The 19,628-nt window shown below is 37.2% G+C and overlaps 1 protein-coding gene across 4 annotated transcripts in view; it reads left to right on the top strand.

Annotated features, from left to right (window-relative positions):
* Positions 1 to 19,628, top strand: part of DLG5 (discs large MAGUK scaffold protein 5) — a 62,204-nt gene that overhangs the window by 14,652 nt on the left and 27,924 nt on the right. For 2 of the 4 annotated variants that reach the window (XM_072425153.1, XM_072425154.1), the window contains exons 2-16: positions 105 to 173; positions 4,141 to 4,309; positions 4,536 to 4,679; positions 6,039 to 6,222; positions 7,158 to 7,417; positions 7,502 to 7,814; positions 8,894 to 9,124; positions 9,905 to 10,089; positions 12,409 to 12,534; positions 14,568 to 14,700; positions 15,594 to 15,721; positions 16,120 to 16,295; positions 16,678 to 16,781; positions 17,058 to 17,150; positions 18,369 to 19,289. In XM_072425153.1, the coding sequence (XP_072281254.1) occupies positions 105 to 173; positions 4,141 to 4,309; positions 4,536 to 4,679; positions 6,039 to 6,222; positions 7,158 to 7,417; positions 7,502 to 7,814; positions 8,894 to 9,124; positions 9,905 to 10,089; positions 12,409 to 12,534; positions 14,568 to 14,700; positions 15,594 to 15,721; positions 16,120 to 16,295; positions 16,678 to 16,781; positions 17,058 to 17,150; positions 18,369 to 19,289 (3,236 nt within the window). The remainder of the gene's footprint in view (positions 1 to 104; positions 174 to 4,140; positions 4,310 to 4,535; positions 4,680 to 6,038; positions 6,223 to 7,157; positions 7,418 to 7,501; positions 7,815 to 8,893; positions 9,125 to 9,904; positions 10,090 to 12,408; positions 12,535 to 14,567; positions 14,701 to 15,593; positions 15,722 to 16,119; positions 16,296 to 16,677; positions 16,782 to 17,057; positions 17,151 to 18,368; positions 19,290 to 19,628) is intronic. The other 2 variants (XM_072425155.1, XM_072425156.1) reach the window with 1 other exon arrangement.

Below are 19,628 nucleotides of genomic sequence, written 5' to 3'. Positions count from 1 at the left end.
TTCTGTCATCATGCTAAATCTTTTCTAGGTCCCTAGAAAAGAGAGACGTAACATTACACCTTACTGCTCTTCCATTGATGGCCATTCTTAATGCTTTCTTACAGGTTCCACTTACAGTGTTCTCACGACCATGCCCTCAGACTCCGAAAGCAGTGGATCCCTCAGCAGTGTCGGTAAGAACTTCCAAAATTAACAAGGGGGATAGAGTTGCAAAGGGATTGATAAACTGTTCCAGGTTAAAATAATGGTACCAGAATGAATATACAAAGACATATTAATGAACACAAGGTATAACATAAAAACATAAGGTTCACGTACATAATTTCTAACCATTATGGAAGGTGTATAAGATTAGAAGGTTAAACATAACTATGTAACATGACTAAATTAAATATCACAGTTATTATGACTGAGTCATCAGCCAGTCTTTTAATCTCTGGCTCTTTATGTCCTTGCTGTTACAATGGTGTGGGTTTTTTTTGTTAGCATGATGCATTACACTGGCTGGGCATAGCACTAATTATGAAAATGTTCACCACACATAATTATGTGTCAGACTTGGCATATTCACTGCCATGATGTGCCAATTGCTGAGCCTTCGTTATCTGTCACGTGACATTGAAATATTGCTATATGATTCAGAGACCAGGTCTCCCTTTCTCACAGGCACACTCTGTAGCAAAAATTCTGGCTGACAATGTGAATAGCCAATCCATAAATGAAAGCCCAGTACATCAGGTGAACATTCCACATCATTCCACATCAGTACATTCCACAGACATTAAAACATATTGTGTTCAGTGCTATTTAATTTTATATACAAAACATCCACAACCTGAGTAGAAAGCCAGCACATTACAGAGAGGGGCCCTTGTGTGCTGGGGAGAAGCAGTGGTCTCTTTGCAGAAGACCTAAACACTTATCTTTCATTTAAAGCCAGATATTTCTGTGCAGTATTTCTCTTTGCTTATTACAGGGGCATAGGTCTGACCCATGAGAGTGTTATCAGGTCTATGTCTGCTTTACTAGAACAATAAACTGATATTGAACACTTTTTTTGTTGTGATGCGTTCAGAATGTATTTAATAGATTTGAAATGAGTTACAGTTACATATCCTCAATGTGATCTAAAAAGTAACCATCAGAGTAGAAATCCTTTTCGGGAATGTCCCAGCTGTCAGTGCTAGGGACAGCACAAAAGGGCAGCAGCAGGCTCACTAACTATAACCTGCAATGATTTTAAGGCGTAAAGTTCTTGTACTTGGAGATTTGGATATTAGCTATTATTAGAAGGGGATTGTTTAGACTTTATTTATTTTTTTTTCATTTATTTAAATCTGGTTGAAGACTTGCTGAATAAGTACAAATACTCTGTAATGTGTTTTCAGCATTGTTCCTTTGTTCTTTAGAACAGGTTTGGAGGCTGGGTGTCTACACCCTTTATTGCCCCTCAGTGACACGCACAATAATGCAGAGCGCTCCAGGCCGAGAGGTGCTGTAACAACCTGCAGGTTCTTTATGTGTGGTAATGTGATCTGAACTATCATGTCACATGTACAAGTGGAGGGGACACGTGGGAGAGTGTCCCTGACGTGGATATCAGCAGCTTCTTTGACAGCTCTGCCACAGGGGATGTTCATGTCACAGCACTTCTCTGACTTGTGTGCTCTGCTCTATGAGTGTTTGTATGGGGGCAGTAATGGGGAATGCGCAGGGAGCGCTGAGCTGGATCAGAGAATCTTGCAAAAACATCATATTGTTCATACTCATGTATTTTGTTGCATGTTGTCCCTGTATTGTCTGTGATTCATCGCTCGGAACAACCTGGTGAATACAGTCTGTAGGTGTAAATGAACGTAAGCGTGTCTGTAACAGCAAAGCTGATAATTGGCTAAGATATTTATAGTTGTTGTTGTGGAGTGGAAATTAGGAGAAGTAGCTGAAAGAAGCAAAATTTATTCTCAAAATATTCTGTACACAATAGAGGAGTCCATACATGCAGCCTGTCCAGTACAATTTATTCTTATAAATGGATTTGTGGATGTGGGGCAGACTCCATCATGTGGCTGGGGATCTCATACAAATCTTTGTTTCCTGATGTGGCTATCAGCAGCCTCCCAGTAGGCATTGAGTATCTCTCTGCATGTTACAACTCCTGAAAGTGTAAAGATAAGCGGATGATGCCCAATTTTAAATCTTTCTGCTAAATTGTTCAGTAATTTTGACTTAAATCTATAACTGGGTGATGTACATAGTCTTAATACATATAACTGAGGACAGATAAGGGGTTTGGTTTAGTAGCCAATAGCAACCAATGCTCTATAGCTCTAGAAGCAAAACATGAGCTTTGCTTGCTCTGGAATATTGCACTTGATATTTTTTACTTTTTTTTACTTAATTACCACACTGGAGCCTGTATAGATTATAGATAATAAGGCGATTGTGCTTTTGCCAGACGGCCAGACTGTGAATATATATTTATATATATATATATATATATATATATATATATATTGAAGTTATGTATAGGTGGGTAACCACATGTTTCAAGTCAGCAAGGGCTAGTTAGATGTATCATTATCATCACAGCCCCCCTAGACACCCCCTGCCAATTCTGATGCTTATATTATGTTCAGGGGCTTTGCAATTGACTCAGGAAAACAGCGTAATTTGCTTTTTGTTAGCAAATGTTTTCAACCCTGGACCAGATCCATTCCATGTTTTTTGCATCACCCAGGTTCACTGATAAAAGGGAATCCTTTCCAGTCTTGGAGAGCTTTAATAAATCAGGCCCAATGCCTAAAAGTTTAATATGTAATTCACCCCCCTAATTTAATATGTAATTTACCCCCCTGGTTTGATAATTTATTGAACCCACAGCCCATAGTCCTCTTTTCTGGGATTGCTTTATTATTCTCTTTGCTGATCCAGCAGCTATTCCCCTCTCTTCACCTCCCAACCTATTAGTTTACGTTGGAGGAATGATGAGGAGTAATATTGTGTCACATGAGTGACCTATCTAAATCTTGTAAGCTGCTGCATCACATTGGAGATGGTGACACCCAACAGCAGTCTCAAGGATTTTGGGTCCCTGAACAAGTGAGGCTTTTACAGGTAAAAAACAAGCATAAACTAATGTCTAATGCGCATATATTTTATTGTGAAGATGTTTGTTGACATTAATAGTAATGCTGACAGAGTTAGTTAGACAATTATCACTAGTATGACTACCCTGCAATCTGTGGACATATCTAATTTAATCACAGCAACACCACGGATGGCATGATGCAGCTAACACTGGTGTACATATAACTGATTGTTAATGATGTCATGCTTGGCAATGACCTATTTCTGATCCAAACAAAAATTAAATAGTAACAAAGAGGTCAGAAGTGTTCATGGCTGTATGCAAAACTTCTGTGTATAAGAATAAGAACGTTTATATTAGATCTCCACAACAATAGCAATAATAAGTGGACCTGAGCTCAAAACGGATCTGTTTCCTCTCTGAATTTATACTCAGAATGTATTCTGAAATACAGTTATATAGGGATCTTTTTATAATTTATTTTTTTTTTCAGTTAAGTTTTTATTGTAAAAACTTTATAGTAGCTGTAAGGGATGTGATTCATCATAGTCTTTAAATACTCTACATTAGTGAGTTTTATTGAGGCTGTTCCTCCCGTTTTGTTTATTTATAAATGATATTTGTTCATTCACATTGAGCCCTTTATACACAAGGAAGTCCACAGCCAATTTGTGCTTGATCAACTGATTTGGTTGATTTCCTGATTGGTAATCAATTGGTGATCACTACCAAAACACTACGTGTATTATAATTTGCTCTTCTGACCGTTTTGGGATGGGATGTGATAAACCATAGGACTACGCTGAGGATTCTTCAACACACGGATGCTCCTGACCAGATTCACATACTGCATACGTGTTTTTCATACTTACCAATGTGCTCGATCGAAGACCACAAAAATCAGTTCCAGTAGGTAATGAGCCGGTGTGTACTGGGGCCAAAATGTTATAATGTCCTGAGACTGATTCACCTCTCAAACCAGAAATCAGGTGCTGTGTATCGTATTCTTTCCCAGACTAAATGGTCATCATACTCTTCTTCTGTGTTTTTAGGTATGACTAATAAAGCCTCCTCGCCGCCCCCTTCTGCTGCTGACAGCCGTCACATGACTGAGAAGTTAGACACCATTCTATCGCAGCTGAGGCAGGTGACACGAGAAAGGGATGAGCTCCGCAAACGCTTGGCTTTATCTTCACCAGGGTCAACATTTGATGACTGCAGGTAAGAAGTAAAAAAGGTTATATTTTCATATTTTTTTTATATTATATGTTCATATTTTACAAGATTTAAAAGTCTTGTATTGTCTTCTAGCAGGTGTGTGTGTATATCTCTATATCTATATCTATCTATCTATATATATATATATATATATATATATATATATATATATATAATATGTGAGTTGACAAATAGATGAAAACCCTTTGTTATATCTGTATTTTCATAGGCCGAGCCCTAAGTTATCACCTGACTATGAGCGATTGAAGGTGCAGTGCATGAAAGCCATGACTGAGCTTGAGGCACTACAGAGCCAGCACTCGAAGGCACTTAAGAAGTGTGAAGAAGCAGCAAAGGAAGCAGATTTTTACCAGTGAGTAGTTTTTTTCTATTTAGAGTAGGATTCCTATCTTTTTAAGTATACTATAATGACTCTTTTGAAGTTTAAAATGAAAGTACACTTATGTGCCAAATAAACCACCTGTGACAACAGTGTAATCAAATGAAAACATGACATTCCAGTTCATGCCTCCTATTGTAGACTATAGGTTTCTGTGTAGTGTAGAAACGACTGACCCCTCCACTTCTGACCTCCATTACATTTCCAGGAGCAATCTTTCCTGGCATGGCTGTTGTGATGGAGGTTTTGTCTGTGCTTATGGAAATTACAACTAGAACTAATTTTCAAAGTGAATGTGAAACTTGTAGGACTCCAGACAGCACAGAGTTTTGTGCAGACAACCTATGCAAGGTCCCTTTAATAACATTGTTACAAATGTGATCAATGTGGTATATCCTAACATAAATGGAAATTTATTGTTCATATCTTTGAGCGGCTGAAAGATTAGTATAGTATGTACTTATTAGAGAACTGCACTCCTCTTTGTCCAACATAGAAATAATTACATAACATTTCAAAAGAAAAGTCAAGTTATATTAGAGAGAGAATTTTGGAGCCATAGAACCAAAATTACACACTTACTTACAAACATTTAGTTATTTGCACATTGTATTTTTCTCTAGGCATGAATTATGGTAACTTGGTATACTTAAGCTCCTTGTTAAATGTATGATAAATAATAATGATGAAAACTTCCCAGTGCTCTGTGGATGTCTAAAAATACAGGCTAGCAAAGCAGCTTGCTTTGTGGCTCCTTTTACTAATAGAAGCCTCCATTTCTGCCATCTGATAAATATGATTCACTGCTCTGATGACTTATCCCAGTCCTATAAACAACAGGTTTCTCACTAATGCTGAATAGTTATCCAGCCAATGATGTGGCTGCTGGCTTGTTAGAAGAATACATAATATTATGTAATATGTTGTATTTAACTCATGAAAATATCTTTTTAAAAACACAAATAGACTATTCATTCCCTCAAATCCTTAAAGTGTAAAGGTCAGACCAGTAGAACCCCCACAGGATAGTTCACTAAACAACATTGGACCACTGTACAGATGCTAGATTTTTGCCAAAAATGATCACAATTGTTCATATTGGGAACTAAAGTCCAATGTTTATGTATGGCTTTAATATGACATTCTTCAAGGGACCCCGGCCATCAGTTGGAATCTATTTAGGGGCTTGAAAAAATAAATGATAATTTTCATAGTCTTTTTTTTTTTCCGGGAGGGGGGGTAATCATAATTGAGGAATGTTTTTACCAGTCCTGGAACAAACAAGACATTGGAAAACCTTTTAACACTGTCAGTTGTGTTTTTCACTTTTAGCACACTGCACAGCCGTGTGTTAAGCGACCAGACACAGCTTCAAGAAGATAGTGAGAGTCTACGACGGAAACATGCCCAGTTACAGCGCGAGTTCAATCATCTGCAACAATCCTGCCAGGACCTCAAGAGGATGCATGAGGCTGATCAGAAGGAGATTTCAGAACTACGAAGACAACAGCAACTGGTATTCTTTTCCTTCTTTAAATGTTCAGCAATACAGTCCAAGGGGGCATAACACGGAGATTTAGAAGTATGCATTTTTCATTCTGGGATTTTTTGAATATTGAAGGAGTTCTTGACAAATTTAGGTCACTTATGTAGTCTGATTTCCATATTTTCCCAGCATCAATGTGTGCTGCTCACTATGTGGTGTTACAACACTTGCTGAATTCAATTGATAAATGCAGGCATGATCAGATGGAAATGAGTGCAGCAGTCATACAGGGATCAAGTACAACTTTCCATCATCTCATCTAAGCAGATAGCTTTATCTACACAAATGGTTATTATATTTTTATGTTCTCATAACAGAAAAAATGTGTTTATTATGAGACTGCTCATTTGTGTGTAAAGTCTAAAAAAGAATACAATGATACTTCAAGTAGTTTTTGATATTGGAGAAGATAGTCAAAAACTTTCTACTCTACTACTATACTACCACTATTTCACAAGAACTGTAGGTATGGAGGCACCTTTGTGAGAGGGTCATACTCTTTACTTTGATCACTAACCGCACTCTGATAGCATGTCAGCTGTTTTATCCTATATCCAAAACTTCTTAGCCTTCCATGCACTTTTCTTACACTTTAACATATTGGAATGTATTTCTTATTCATATAAGCATGAATATAAGGTATGAAGGTATTGGAAGAAGCTGGTTCCAATACTAATGTGTTTGTTACTGGGTCTTGGAGTTACCTTAAAGGAATAGATTAACACTTCTGATAGGCTTTAATTGATAACTGTTATAACTGATAACCATTTTACACTCTGTACACCTAAAGTTACTTAAATTGACAACCATGCTTGCATCAAGTTTAACACCTAATAATAAAATTAAGTACTTTTACAACTGATAAATTTTAGGTATTCTTATTTGTTTACTTTCTTGTGCTGTAGGTGGTAAAACAGAATGGCTCCTCCGAACTTATTAACAAGCTCTATGACACTGCTTTGGACAAGCTAGAAATTGTGAAAAAAGACTATGACACTTTACGTAAACAGTACAATGAGAAGGTGTCCAGCCATAATCTTGATTTAGGGCGTTTGGAGCAGAGCGAGGAGGAGAAGAGGAGTCTGCAGAAACAGCTGGAGGGGCTGCAAAAACAGAGGGACAGTGCCCTGCACCTCCAACACCAGTATACGTCCTCTATGAGAAGGTAGGGATATTCTGGTACAAATGACAATGTTTTAAAATGTAATTATAAAAAAAAATGACAGGTGAATTTTAATTATTTCTACAGGTACGACTCCATCCAGCAGGAATTGAATAAAGCAACCTTACAGAACAAGGAGCTTCAGAGAGAAGTGGAGAGGCTGCAAGCTGAGGCTACACGGTTTAAGACCATGCAGCTTAAGGCTGCCAAGGATGCTGAGAAATACAAGGAGGAGAGAGACTCTGTGTTTAACGAATATCGCCTAATCATGAGCGAGCGGGACCAAGTTATTAAAGAGATGGATAAGATGCAGACTGAGCTTGAACTAGCACAAGGAAGGCTTAAAAATACATCAAGTGAGAAGAGAGTTGCCAGTGAGGAGATGGAAGCTCTTAGACAGGTATATTTACATGATCTCTGAAATACGTTGAATAATAAAGTAGACCATATATTAAAAAGTAAAAATGTAGTATGTTATGTTATTTGTGTTTATGCAGTAGCCTTTTATTTTTCTACTGAAAATCTACAGTGAAATTCCTGGCATGTGAATGTTCCTAGGTGCTCCTGTGCATTCAGGCTCATATATATATATTATAGTGTGGGTGTAGGTAACGTGATTGCTGCAAAGATGAGTGCTGCCACAAGGCATAGTAAGTCAAGAAGAAATGAAATGATTCACCGCAGGGAGACTACAGGCTATTCTGGTGACACACACATATAACCGTTGCATTTATGTGTGTTAGATGTGGTCATCTTACCTTGAACACAGTGCAGGGTAAGTGAAGTCAGGCTGGTAATTACACCCTTCATCCCGGCCCTTCTTGTATTAGTCAATTGTTTTGCTGAAGGTCAGTAGGCATATGTTAGAGGCCAGAACAGTGGTTAGGCATGGAGATACCAGCTGAAGTGTATTCTCTGCTAGGGTTATTGAGGAAAAATAGATCAGATGGCCATTACAGAGTACCACTATGGGCCTGATTTGGTAAAACTAAGACTGGAGTGGATTGACTGTCATGGGAAAACTTGGGTGATCTAGCAAACCTGAAAAAGAAAATATTAGAAAATGTATTTACTATTGGATGGGAAATACTTTCAATCCTGGACCCAGATCCCTTTCAGGTTTGCTTGATCACACAGGTTTTTGTATGATATTATATCTTCTCTATTCTTAGGTCCTGATTTATTAAAGCTCTTCATCTGTTAAAACCTATGAAATTAAAAAGTTTACTTTAATGAAAAAAATGATTATGACTATGTTTACTTTGGTAAACTTAGCCAAATATTAACTTGAGATAAAGCTGAGTTTTTAAAAATGAATATAGGTAAAAAGGAATATAGAGGTGTATATCCCAATAGGAAATGGAAGATATGTGGTCATTTTATTTGATCACCTATTTTGTGATTTTTACCTATTGCTGCATTACCTGTCTATATGTTTTCCAATATACCTTTATGATAATAGTGTTTTCCCTTATCCAGGAGCTAAACTCTGCTCTGGTAGAATGGGACAGGGCAATTTTTGAAAGGAATGAGCTTCTTGAAAAGTATTGCCATGAGGTGAAAGACAAGGCAGAAGCACAGAAGGAGCTGGACCAAGCTTGTAAGGATATAGAGACTGTGAAAGAAGAACGGGATGTGGCAAGGAAAGAAAGGACAGAGGCCATTATACAAAGGGACCACCTACTGAGGGAGTACTATCAGGCCAGACAGGTACATTCACACTGCAATTGAATTCAGCATTAGTTAGGAAAAAAAAACAGTAAAGGTCCTTAATAATTATCCTTTCAGAAATACCTAAAGTTTTAAAAAGTTTTTTTAAGCTAAAGCATTAATTTTTTGGAACATACAGAATTGTATAAAATGTTTGTTAATGACCATTACATAATTGGATTGTGACATTGTTAAGCTTGCAGAAGTGACAAGGACACTGCATTGCTGACACATTCAACATGTAATTTTTTGTACTTGTTGAAAATGTTCTGCAAAGAAAATGAATGCAACTATCACATCTTAAGGACTAGTAAGCTGCAATAAATTACATTTTTAATTGGGTTAAGATGTACTCCTGTTCCTATTCTGTGCAGCTTAGCAAATTTGACAGTTCCATTGAGCCATCAGGCAGGTAAGAATGCTTATTGCAGAAAGGACAATGCCAGTCCTTTTCTTCAATACACCCCTGCCTGATCACAAATTTTAATGTGGAACTTTCGTTCCCCTTTAGCAGTAAGGGGTCAATTCATAAACACTTTTGAACAAGATTGAGACATTTTTTTCTAATTGAATCCATTAAGGAAAAGGTTCCAGTATTGTCATAGCTGTGTGAATCTGGTGTGAAAATATTTTTAAATGAACTGGCTGTATATATTTCACATGTAGCTGTTAAACTGTGTTAGGGCAGATTCTAATGTAAACATGTATAATATTAATAATCTTTAATTTTTTACCTTTGGTTCTATTCTTGAAAGTAGCCTTCTTTTTTGTTTCTTGTAGATTCAGGATTCTGCCACCCTGGACATGGAAAGAGCCAACAAGGAGATCGAGGTGCTTAGGAAGCAGTATGAAGCCATGAGCCATGAACTAAAGGAAGCCACACAGGAGGCTGAAGTAGCCAAATGCAGGCGAGATTGGGCCTTTCAGGAGAGGGACAAAATCGTGGCTGAGAGAGAAAGCATTCGGTAAATAACGATATGTTCTTTCTATATTCCTAGATAGTTTGTATTTAATCCTGTATGATATACAGTTTGCAAAAGAATGTTCACTCCTCATTTCATTTTATCATTACTGGGGCCCTGTAAACATTCAGCTTTACACCTTATGTTACACTCATCTTGGCATTCTTACATTTTCTTCTTGTTTGCCTACTTTTCCTATTTTTTTTTTTTTTATGTTTTTTTGTTTTCCCTCATTTACCTGTAACTACCAATTAGGGTACAGCATATGGTGTGCAGAGTGAGAGAAGAAAAAAAGACATATCACACAGTCACAGCACTCATAACACTTAAAAATGTTATGGTAAGGATTGTTAAAAGGGTTTCGTAGTAACATGGCGTAATTATGATCTCTGCCTATACCATAGCACTGGTTTAGTTTTTACACACGTACATGTATGCATGTTTACATGTATGCAAGATTTTTAATTGTATGCCTGCTAGAAGATGAAGGACAGGTAGCATTACAGCTTATGTTAGTTGCTGCTGAGTCATGTGTGCTCAGCAACCTGTAGGAGATGAGAACAAGTACCCTTTTCAAAGATGGTAGATCTTCACTGAAGCGAAAATAACATTTAGCACAAGGCTATGGAATTCTGCTCTTTTAGTTTGGCAGGCAAATTATACCCACTGTCATATGTTTTCTGTATGTGTACAAGTGGCCGTGGGTCTGCAATCGCAAGCTTCAACATATTTTTCTATGCATGCATGAGATAAAGTTTGCCTTTACTTGGTAATATTTCTTGTCTAATATAGACAAAAAGCATCCCACTTTTTTGTAAATTTCATAAGTATTGGCTTGTGCTTCGTAAGGTTTTTTTTTTTTTTTTTTTTGTGCTCCATCTCCCCATGCGGTTTGCTACCAGCCATTGAGGGATTTTTTTCTTTATTTTGTTTGCTTGCTTGATGCCTCACTAGTTGTATGATAACCAATAACAACATGTGTGCAATGAAGGGTGAGAGCAGAAGTGACATACCACCCTTGCTGTGCTTCTTCTAAGTTTTCTTCCAGTATTTTGTTTAAATTTCACAGCATGCTTGGTCATCTTTAACAACCTGCCAATATTAGTCCTTGGTATTATGGTGGCTTTTACATTACACAATCTCCTAATCAAATGCATTGGGCTAGGGAAAGATCATGTCCGTTCACACAGGTATATGCAATTAAGCATATTGGGTTGTGGATATATGGAGAGCTGCAATGTAACAATTTAGGACAATCTTTAGTGAACCATCTACTGACACACTTGTATTATTGGTGCATACATATTCTAACCTAGATAGACATTTTACATTGTCACTAGTATAAGTACAAACTTTCTCCATGTTTGTGAAGTCATTTTGGTACCATAGTTTACAGCTGCGTGACTCATGGTGTACTGTCACTACTGTGTTTCTAAAGCTTTCCCAAAACATTCCTTTTTCTGAAGTATTATTCAATGCCAATAAAACCATATTATTGTTGTGTGAAAATTTAAAGACGACCATGCAGAATAGGCACTTCAAGGAATGCAATGCTGCTGCACGGAAATACAATACTATTTGCTGGTCTGTCTATTAACCTTATTTTAAGTGACCTTTCTGATATTGATGATTGAACATGTGGGTTTTCAGATACCAAATGATGGCAAAGAGGATGCACATCATGCCTCTGGCATAGAATGCTGCTCTGAGTGGTTTCACTTTGGTGAAAATATATACAAATGGATTTGTTGTCTTTTGGCAAATGGCCTGGCCTAGAGGTGATTACTGTCAACCTCATGAAACTAAATACAGCAAAATGCATTTATTATTTGTGATGTGCTGTAACCTTCAAAAGCCAAAGCAAATGATTGTCAACCTTTGTCTTATTTGACTGCAGTAAAAGTAATAGAGTTGTTATGATTTACTGCACCTTGCACAAAGGCATTGTACTTCTCATTTGTTGCAAGTTATAAATATCCAGGAATGACGTTGTTTCTTGTAAATGTGGGTTACACATCAAAGCGAGGCAATTAATGGTTTAGTTTAGCATTTCCCAAATCTGGTTTGTAAGAACCACTTAGCGATCAGACTTTTATGCGGCCACCTTTGTTGAATGTAGATTAAGAGAAGCACACAATTCATTTAGTAAGGATCTGTAAAATATGTCACTGATCCCTGATGAATGGATTGGAAAACGCTGCTTTTACTGAGGTTATTCACAAGGAATGTATTGCTAGTAATATGGAGGATGATATTTAGGGTATATATTTGATGATGCATTTATTGCATTTGTATTATGCAAACTCTCTCTTCATTCTACAGAACGCTGTGTGATAACCTCCGCAGAGAACGAGATCGCGCAGTCAGTGAGCTAGCCGAAGCATTGAGAAACCTAGATGACATGCGCAAACAGAAGAACGATGCCACGCGAGAACTGAAGGAGCTGAAGTTAGTACAATATCTGTTTAATAATCTATCACATGACTTGTAGTTGGCATTGATGCCTGTAGAATTTTGAGTGACTTTTATATATCGGGGTAGTGGGAGGTGACATAAATGTGTGTGAAGTTCGAAGCTGGTTTTTCCACCTCATTCATTGGGGTGTCAATTTATTGTAGTTTATTGAGAAGCAAAAAATGATGGGTTGATGTTTACAAAAGTTTTGCCCTGCCTATAAACTTTGTATACTAGTGAATAAACCATAACTAAGAAAGGTTTTCTATGTTTTAAATGATCTCTACAGTTATGTCCCTAAATATTTGGACAGAGACAACCTTTTTCCTATTTTGGTTGTGTACATTACCACAAATAAATCATCTTAAATGAAACAACTCAAATGCAGATGAACTGCAGACTTTCAGCTTTAATTCAGTGGTTTGAACAAAAGGATTGCATAAAAATGTGAGGAACTAAAGCTGTGCTTGTATGTGGAAGATTTTGCTGTGAACAGACAACGTGCGGTCAAAGGAGCTCTCCATGCAGGTGAAACAAGCCATCCTTAAGGTGCAAAAACAGAAAAAACCCATCCGAGAATTTGCTACACTATTAGGAGTGGCAAAATCTACAGTACTGGTGAACTCGGCAACGCCAAAAGACCTGGATGTCCACGAAAGACAACAGTGTTGAATGATCGCAGAATCCTATCCATGGTGAAGAGAAACCACTTTACAACAGCCAACCAAGTGAACAATACACAGGAAGTAGGCGTATCGATATCCAAGTCTACCATAAAGAGAAGACTGCATGAAAGTAAATACAGAGGGTGCACTGCAAGGTGCAAGCCACTCATAACTGCATGAAAGTAAATACAGAGGGTGCACTGCAAGGTGCAAGCCACTCATAAGCCTCAAGAATAGAAGGGCTAGATTGGACTTTGCTCAAAAACATCTAAAAAAAAAAGCAAGCACATTTCTGGAAAAACATTCTTTGGACAGATGAAATCAAGATCAACCTTTACCAGAATGATGGCAAGAAAGTATGGAGAAGGCGTGGAACAGCTCATGATCCAAAGCAACGACATCATCTGTAAAACATGACGGAGGCAGTGTGATGGCTTGGGCGTGCATGGCTGCCAGTGACACTGGGACACTAGTGTTTATCCATGATGTGACACAGGACAGAAGCAACCGAATGAATTCTGAGGTGTTCAGAGACATACTGTCTGCTCAGTTCCAGCTAAATGCAGTCAAATTGATTGGGGGGTGTTTCATATTACAGATGAACAATGACCCAAAACATACAGCCAAAGCAACCCAGGAGTTTATTAAAGCAAAGAAGTGGAATATTCTTGAATTGCCCAGTCAGTCACCTGATCTGAACCCAATTGAGCATGCATTTCACTTGTTGAAGACTAAACTTCAGTCAGAAAGGCCCACAAACAAACAAACAACAACTGAAAGCCGCTGCAGTAAAGGCCTGGCAGAGCATTAAACGGAGGAAACCAAAGATCTGGGGATGTCCATGAGTTCAAGACTACAAGGTGTCATTGCCAGCAAAGGGGTTTCAACCAAGTATTAGAAATGAACATTTTATTTTCAGCTTTTTAATTTGCCTAAATACTTTTGAGCCCCTGAAATGAAGTGATTGTGTTTAAAAAAATGCTTTAGTTCCGCGCATTTTTATGCAATCTTTTTGTTCAACCCACTGAATTCAAGCTGAAAGTCTGCAGTTCAATTGCATCTGAGTTGTTTCATTTAAAATTTGGTGTGGTAATGTACAGAACCAAAATTAGAAAAAACTTGTCTCTGTCCAAATATTTATGGACCTAACTGTATGTTTATGGAAGTAAAATAATAAATAATACAATAATAATAAAATAACACATCAGAGTAAAAGGTTACCTATGCATGAAGAACATTTTTAAGCACAAAACATAAATTAAACCCAGAGGTTTCTTGATAGCTATATACTATGCACATATGCACATTTTTGTTGTTTTCATTGCTCCATTCACTATTAACTTTGTCTTTCTTCACTTTAAGAGAAAAGATGGATAATCACATTGAGAAAGAAGCCAGATTCCGTCAGCTCATGGCTCATAGTTCACACGATTCTGCTATTGACACAGATTCACTAGAGTGGGAGACAGAAGTGGTTGAGTTTGAGCGAGATAGGGTGAGTAGAAATAAATCTAACAAGACAGGCTCATGTGTGGCAACATTTACAGGTATATATATATGCAACTCAAACTACATTAATTACGTTGGTATCTGTGATTAATGATTAATACATAATAATGATTACATATTGATTTGCATAGTGATTTGACTAACAAAGTACTTGTTTTATTATTCTATGCAAACTGACATACATTAATGTACCTTAAAGGCAACTAGAGATGGGCAATTGTACTACAATTTACTTGAAATGTAATAAGAAAGACATGCGTGAAAGTACTGATACATTGGTTTCAATAGCATTTGTCATTCTCTATTCATCCATTAGATGGAGCTGTAAATATTTTCATTGAAAATGTATTACATTTGTATTTAATATCGCTGAAAATGAACACTGTACCACCTAGTGGACGAATTAAGAATGATACAAGCTATCTATTCTAATGAATTTATGTGTGTCCCCCCATTTAAACCTTTATACCTTTTTGAATACATAAAAGTACATATACCTATCTGTTAACTTTTAAAGTACATTCGCCTATCTTGTTTCACACAGAATGCATGATAAAACAAGTACTTTGCAACTTGTTTGTAAATATACCTCTATAGTACACTGTGAATAAATATATATATATATATATATATATATATATATGTATAGTCATAATTTTTCCTAAAAAATCTTGTAATCTAAAAAATAGCTTTTTCTAACCTTTGTTTTCAAATAATTTTTAGAGGAGATAAAATTAGTGATTGTGCCTATAAATGTTTGTTTTACATATGTACAAATTTGCTATGTGACGTCTGCTTCCTGATGCTGCACCATGGTTGTGTCCTACTGTTGGTTCTTAAATACAGTAAATACAGTCATTGATACCACTTTCTTCACAGGAGGATATGGACCTTAAGGCTCTGGGATTTGATGTGGCAGATGGAGTGAATGAGCCCTTCTTCCCAGGGGACAGTGGCATTTTTGTGACAAAGGTTGATAAGGGCAGTATAGCAGATGGTCGTTTAAGGTAAATGTTCTAACATGAAAAATATTTGATATTCACAATTCATTGTCAGTGTTGTTTAATGTGTTAATGGTGTATCTGTCTTTCCTTTATCCATTTGTCTACTTCCCTTTTCCTTTTTGCTCTCTCTTGGTCTCTCTCTGATCTTTCTCCTATTTCTTTCTCTCCTTGCCTTTCCTCTGTCCCTTTTCTTTTATTTCCTCCTTCTCTCTCACTCTTGTTGTCACTCCTCCGTTCCTATCCTCTTCTCTTTCATCATCTGCATCTCTCTTTCTCTTGCCTTCCTCTTATGTTTTCTTATTTGTTGCATTGATTTCATATGTAATGTTGTGATAAATATTTTCCTTTTGTAGAACATTGTGTATGGTATAATGTAATAAACATGACAATTCAAATTGCAGAGTAAATGATTGCCTCTTGAAGATAAATGATGTGGATCTCACAAACAAGGATCGTAAGCAGCTAATTAAAGCCGTATTAAGTGGAGGGGATGTCATCAACATGGTCATTCGTAGAAGGAAGTCCCTGGGGAATCGAATTGTCACACCTCTTCATATCAGCCTGGGTGGCCAGAAAGGTGATGTTTTCTTCAGTAATGTTAAATAAGCACACTGAGCATTTCCAGTTCCATGTATATAGAAAGTTGTTTTTAAGCAGTTGTTCTTATATAAATATATTGCTCATATATATATATATATATATATAACCAATTAGGATTATGTTTATTGTCAACATGTTTCACTCAGTAAATACTATAGGCTTTTGGCAATAGTTTAGGAAGCTTCAGAATTCATTGCTTTGAGCTGCTTTTTCATTCCCATTAACTTTTGTGGGGAGTGAAGCGGTTCTGAATGAAACAAAAGTTGTTTGACTTGGGCCGTAAGATTGTTTAATGGGGGTTTAGCTTTAGGCATGCTGAATGTTTTTTTTCATTTATTTATTTTTTTTTCATGTCACAGACAGTGGTATCTCTTTAGAAACTGGTGTGTTGGTGGCGGCTGTGATGCCCGGGAGTCCTGCTGCCAAGGAAGGAACCCTTATGCCTGGTGACAGAGTAGTGGCTGTAAGTTTACTCGGATGTTTGTCTTCTGTCAAGTTCTGACTTGCAAACAATGTTGTGTCAGTTCAAGTTTTTTGGTAAATCAGTGTCATTCACTAGTAAATGGATGCAACAATGGTTGGCAAACCTAAATTAGATTGTTTTATGTAGTTCCACTTTTTTTTACATTCTTAGCGTCATTTGCTTTTTTTCTTTCAGTAAGCCTTTACTTGTTAATGGATCAATGAACTGCCTGCAGTTGTTTCTTGTATACTAAAAACCTTTTCTGTGTAATGACAGATTAATGGTATAACTCTGGACAACAAGTCAATCACTGAATGTGAGGCTCTTCTGAGAAGCTGTCGGGATTCACTTAGCCTTTCTCTTTTAAAGGTAATTGAAAACGTAGAGAATTTACAGTATATCAAGTATATTCGGTATTCACAGGGTTCAGGGAACAGTCATATATAAAGAAGAGCTCAAAGCAATACATATAAATCACATTGGATGGCTGAGTTTGTTTTTCTATGCATTGTTGATTGGAAGTAGCTAACATAAGTATTTAGGTTCATAGCAAAATATTATGTTGTTGCTTAACAACTGCTTCTATAGCATTCTAAATGCCAAACTAATATTTACATGCATAAAGCTGTTTTTCTTTTATTTTTGTTTTGTTTTTTTTTTTTGTTTTTTTCACCAACCACTGTGGAAAGAGATGTGTAGTTCTGTTTTTCAAGTGTACTTTACAGAAAAATAAAATGTCTAATTATTTAGTACATCTCTGCAATGCATGCACATTTTCTCTTGTCTGTTTAATGAATAAAAATGCTATAGAAAAAAAATGCTACTTTATTTGCTAAAAAGTTGTGTACTTCTTGTTAGAAGTGGCAACTTTTCGTTATCTTTTCTGTACTGATCCAAACCAGCCTTGTTAACTCTTGCCTAACTACAGAACTGCCTTTCCCCATCACTTTGTCACATTCCACACCCATATATTCTTTTTTTTTTTTTTTTTTTTTTTTGCAAACAGTAGTACCTGGTCTCTCAGGGGCCTGCCCGCTAACTGTGTGTAGGGAAACCGTAGGGAGAATGCCTTGGTAGAAACAGCTCCCAGTATTTGCCCTGGCTAAACAGTAAAAAAAAATAAATAAAATAATAATGTTGAGTCATGCTATAAATAGGGTAAAGGAGGGATAAATTTGGTTAATCTCTGAACATAAACGTGAAATGCAAATATTTGCAATGGGATGTCATACAGAATACAAATACAGAAGCTCTCAGATTGTTTCCTATGTTATATTAGCAACCGTGGTTTTAGTGCATACATTTGCACAAATTTACGCCTATGTGTCTCATTAGGGTGGGATCTCTACCATAATCTGTAAAAGTACCCAGGTAGTTTGGTTGCTGAAGGGCTTTCAGAAGTACATTTGCAGCAAATATCAAGGACTGGTGGTCTACTGTGACACTTAGCAAGAGACAAAGAAAGACTACAGCTTCCTCTGTAAGAAGCTGCTCATGGTTCAAATTGTTTTAGAATTATCAGAAAAGGCGTAAAATTGATTGCTCCTTAACATGAAGTTATAACATGGATTTTTGTTTTAATTTTAGATCGTTCCACCAAATACATCTTGGAGTGGACAAAACCTCTTTGAAAACCTTAAGGAGTCTTGCCGTGTTCTCCCATCAAATATTCATGCTCACAATAAGAGGAACCTTAAGAACAACAGCTCAACACAAACTGATATCTTCCGCCCAGATATGATTGATCATAAAAAAGAGATTGGAGATTGCAGTGGGTCAGACAGAGCCCTTCAATTAAGCTGTCACAGCCACTCAGAGCATAGTTTGGGATCACTTGGGGGAGAGGTTTTTATTGGTCGTGGTTACGAGTTGTTGGAGGAGGAAGCACGGCCTCTCGGATACCCAGATGCTATTGCAGATGTTATAGTTGATGCACCTACAGGCAAGAGAAGCAGTGGTACATGGCCTAAAGTTATGGTCAGCCCCGGACACTCCCAAAGTGAATTTACAGTCTTCAAGCGGCCCAGGCAGAGAAAATCCATATTTGACCCAGACACTTTCAAGAGACCTCAAACTCCTACAAAACTTGCATATATGCCTCCTGGACAAATAATTGCACATTCTCCCCAGCCTTCAAAGGTGGACAGGCCACCAACTCCCCCAACACCTCCAAAGAGAAGTGACTCTATTAAATTTAAACATAGACATCAGTCTAGCTCTGCTTCTGATTCCACAGTAACTGCTGGCTCACCACCTACTAGCCCATCTCCTGCTTCTATCCCTTCTGGTCAGGAAGGCTCCTACAAGCTACAGCATAGTAGGGGTGTTGGAAAATGCTGCAGAGACGATGGTTCAGATTGTGCCTTGCCAGGATGTCGCGGCGTTGGGGAGGTGGAAGGCTGTTTACAAAGAGCAGAGGAACCAGAAGTAAAAAGGCCAAGACCACTGTCTGCTCCAGCACTAAAGCATCGCCTAGCTCCTGTATCCATTTCTCATCATGCATTGCAGGTGATTTATTACCTTCTAATCTGCATTTATAGCTTTAGACTTTTCTGTGGTTTTTACATGTCACATGAAATACAAATTTGTGTCTTTTGATTCTGTACATTACCACAATTAATTTTAAATGAAACAGCTCAAAAGCAGTTGAACTGCAGACTTTCAGCTTTAATTCAGTGGGTTGAACAAAAAGATTGCATAAAAATATGAGGAACTAAAGCTTTTTTTAACACAATCACATCATTTCAGGCGCTCAAAGGTAATTGAACAAATAAAAAAGCTGAAAAATGTTTATTTCTAATACTTGGTTAAAAACCCTTTGCTGGCAATGACAGCCTGTAGTCTTGA

The sequence above is a fragment of the Pyxicephalus adspersus genome, chromosome 10 (genome assembly GCF_032062135.1).
Source record: "Pyxicephalus adspersus chromosome 10, UCB_Pads_2.0, whole genome shotgun sequence".
Classification (NCBI taxonomy): Eukaryota; Metazoa; Chordata; class Amphibia; order Anura; family Pyxicephalidae; genus Pyxicephalus; species Pyxicephalus adspersus.
Note: the sequence above shows the minus strand (reverse complement) of the source record. Positions and strands in the feature narration are given on the sequence as shown.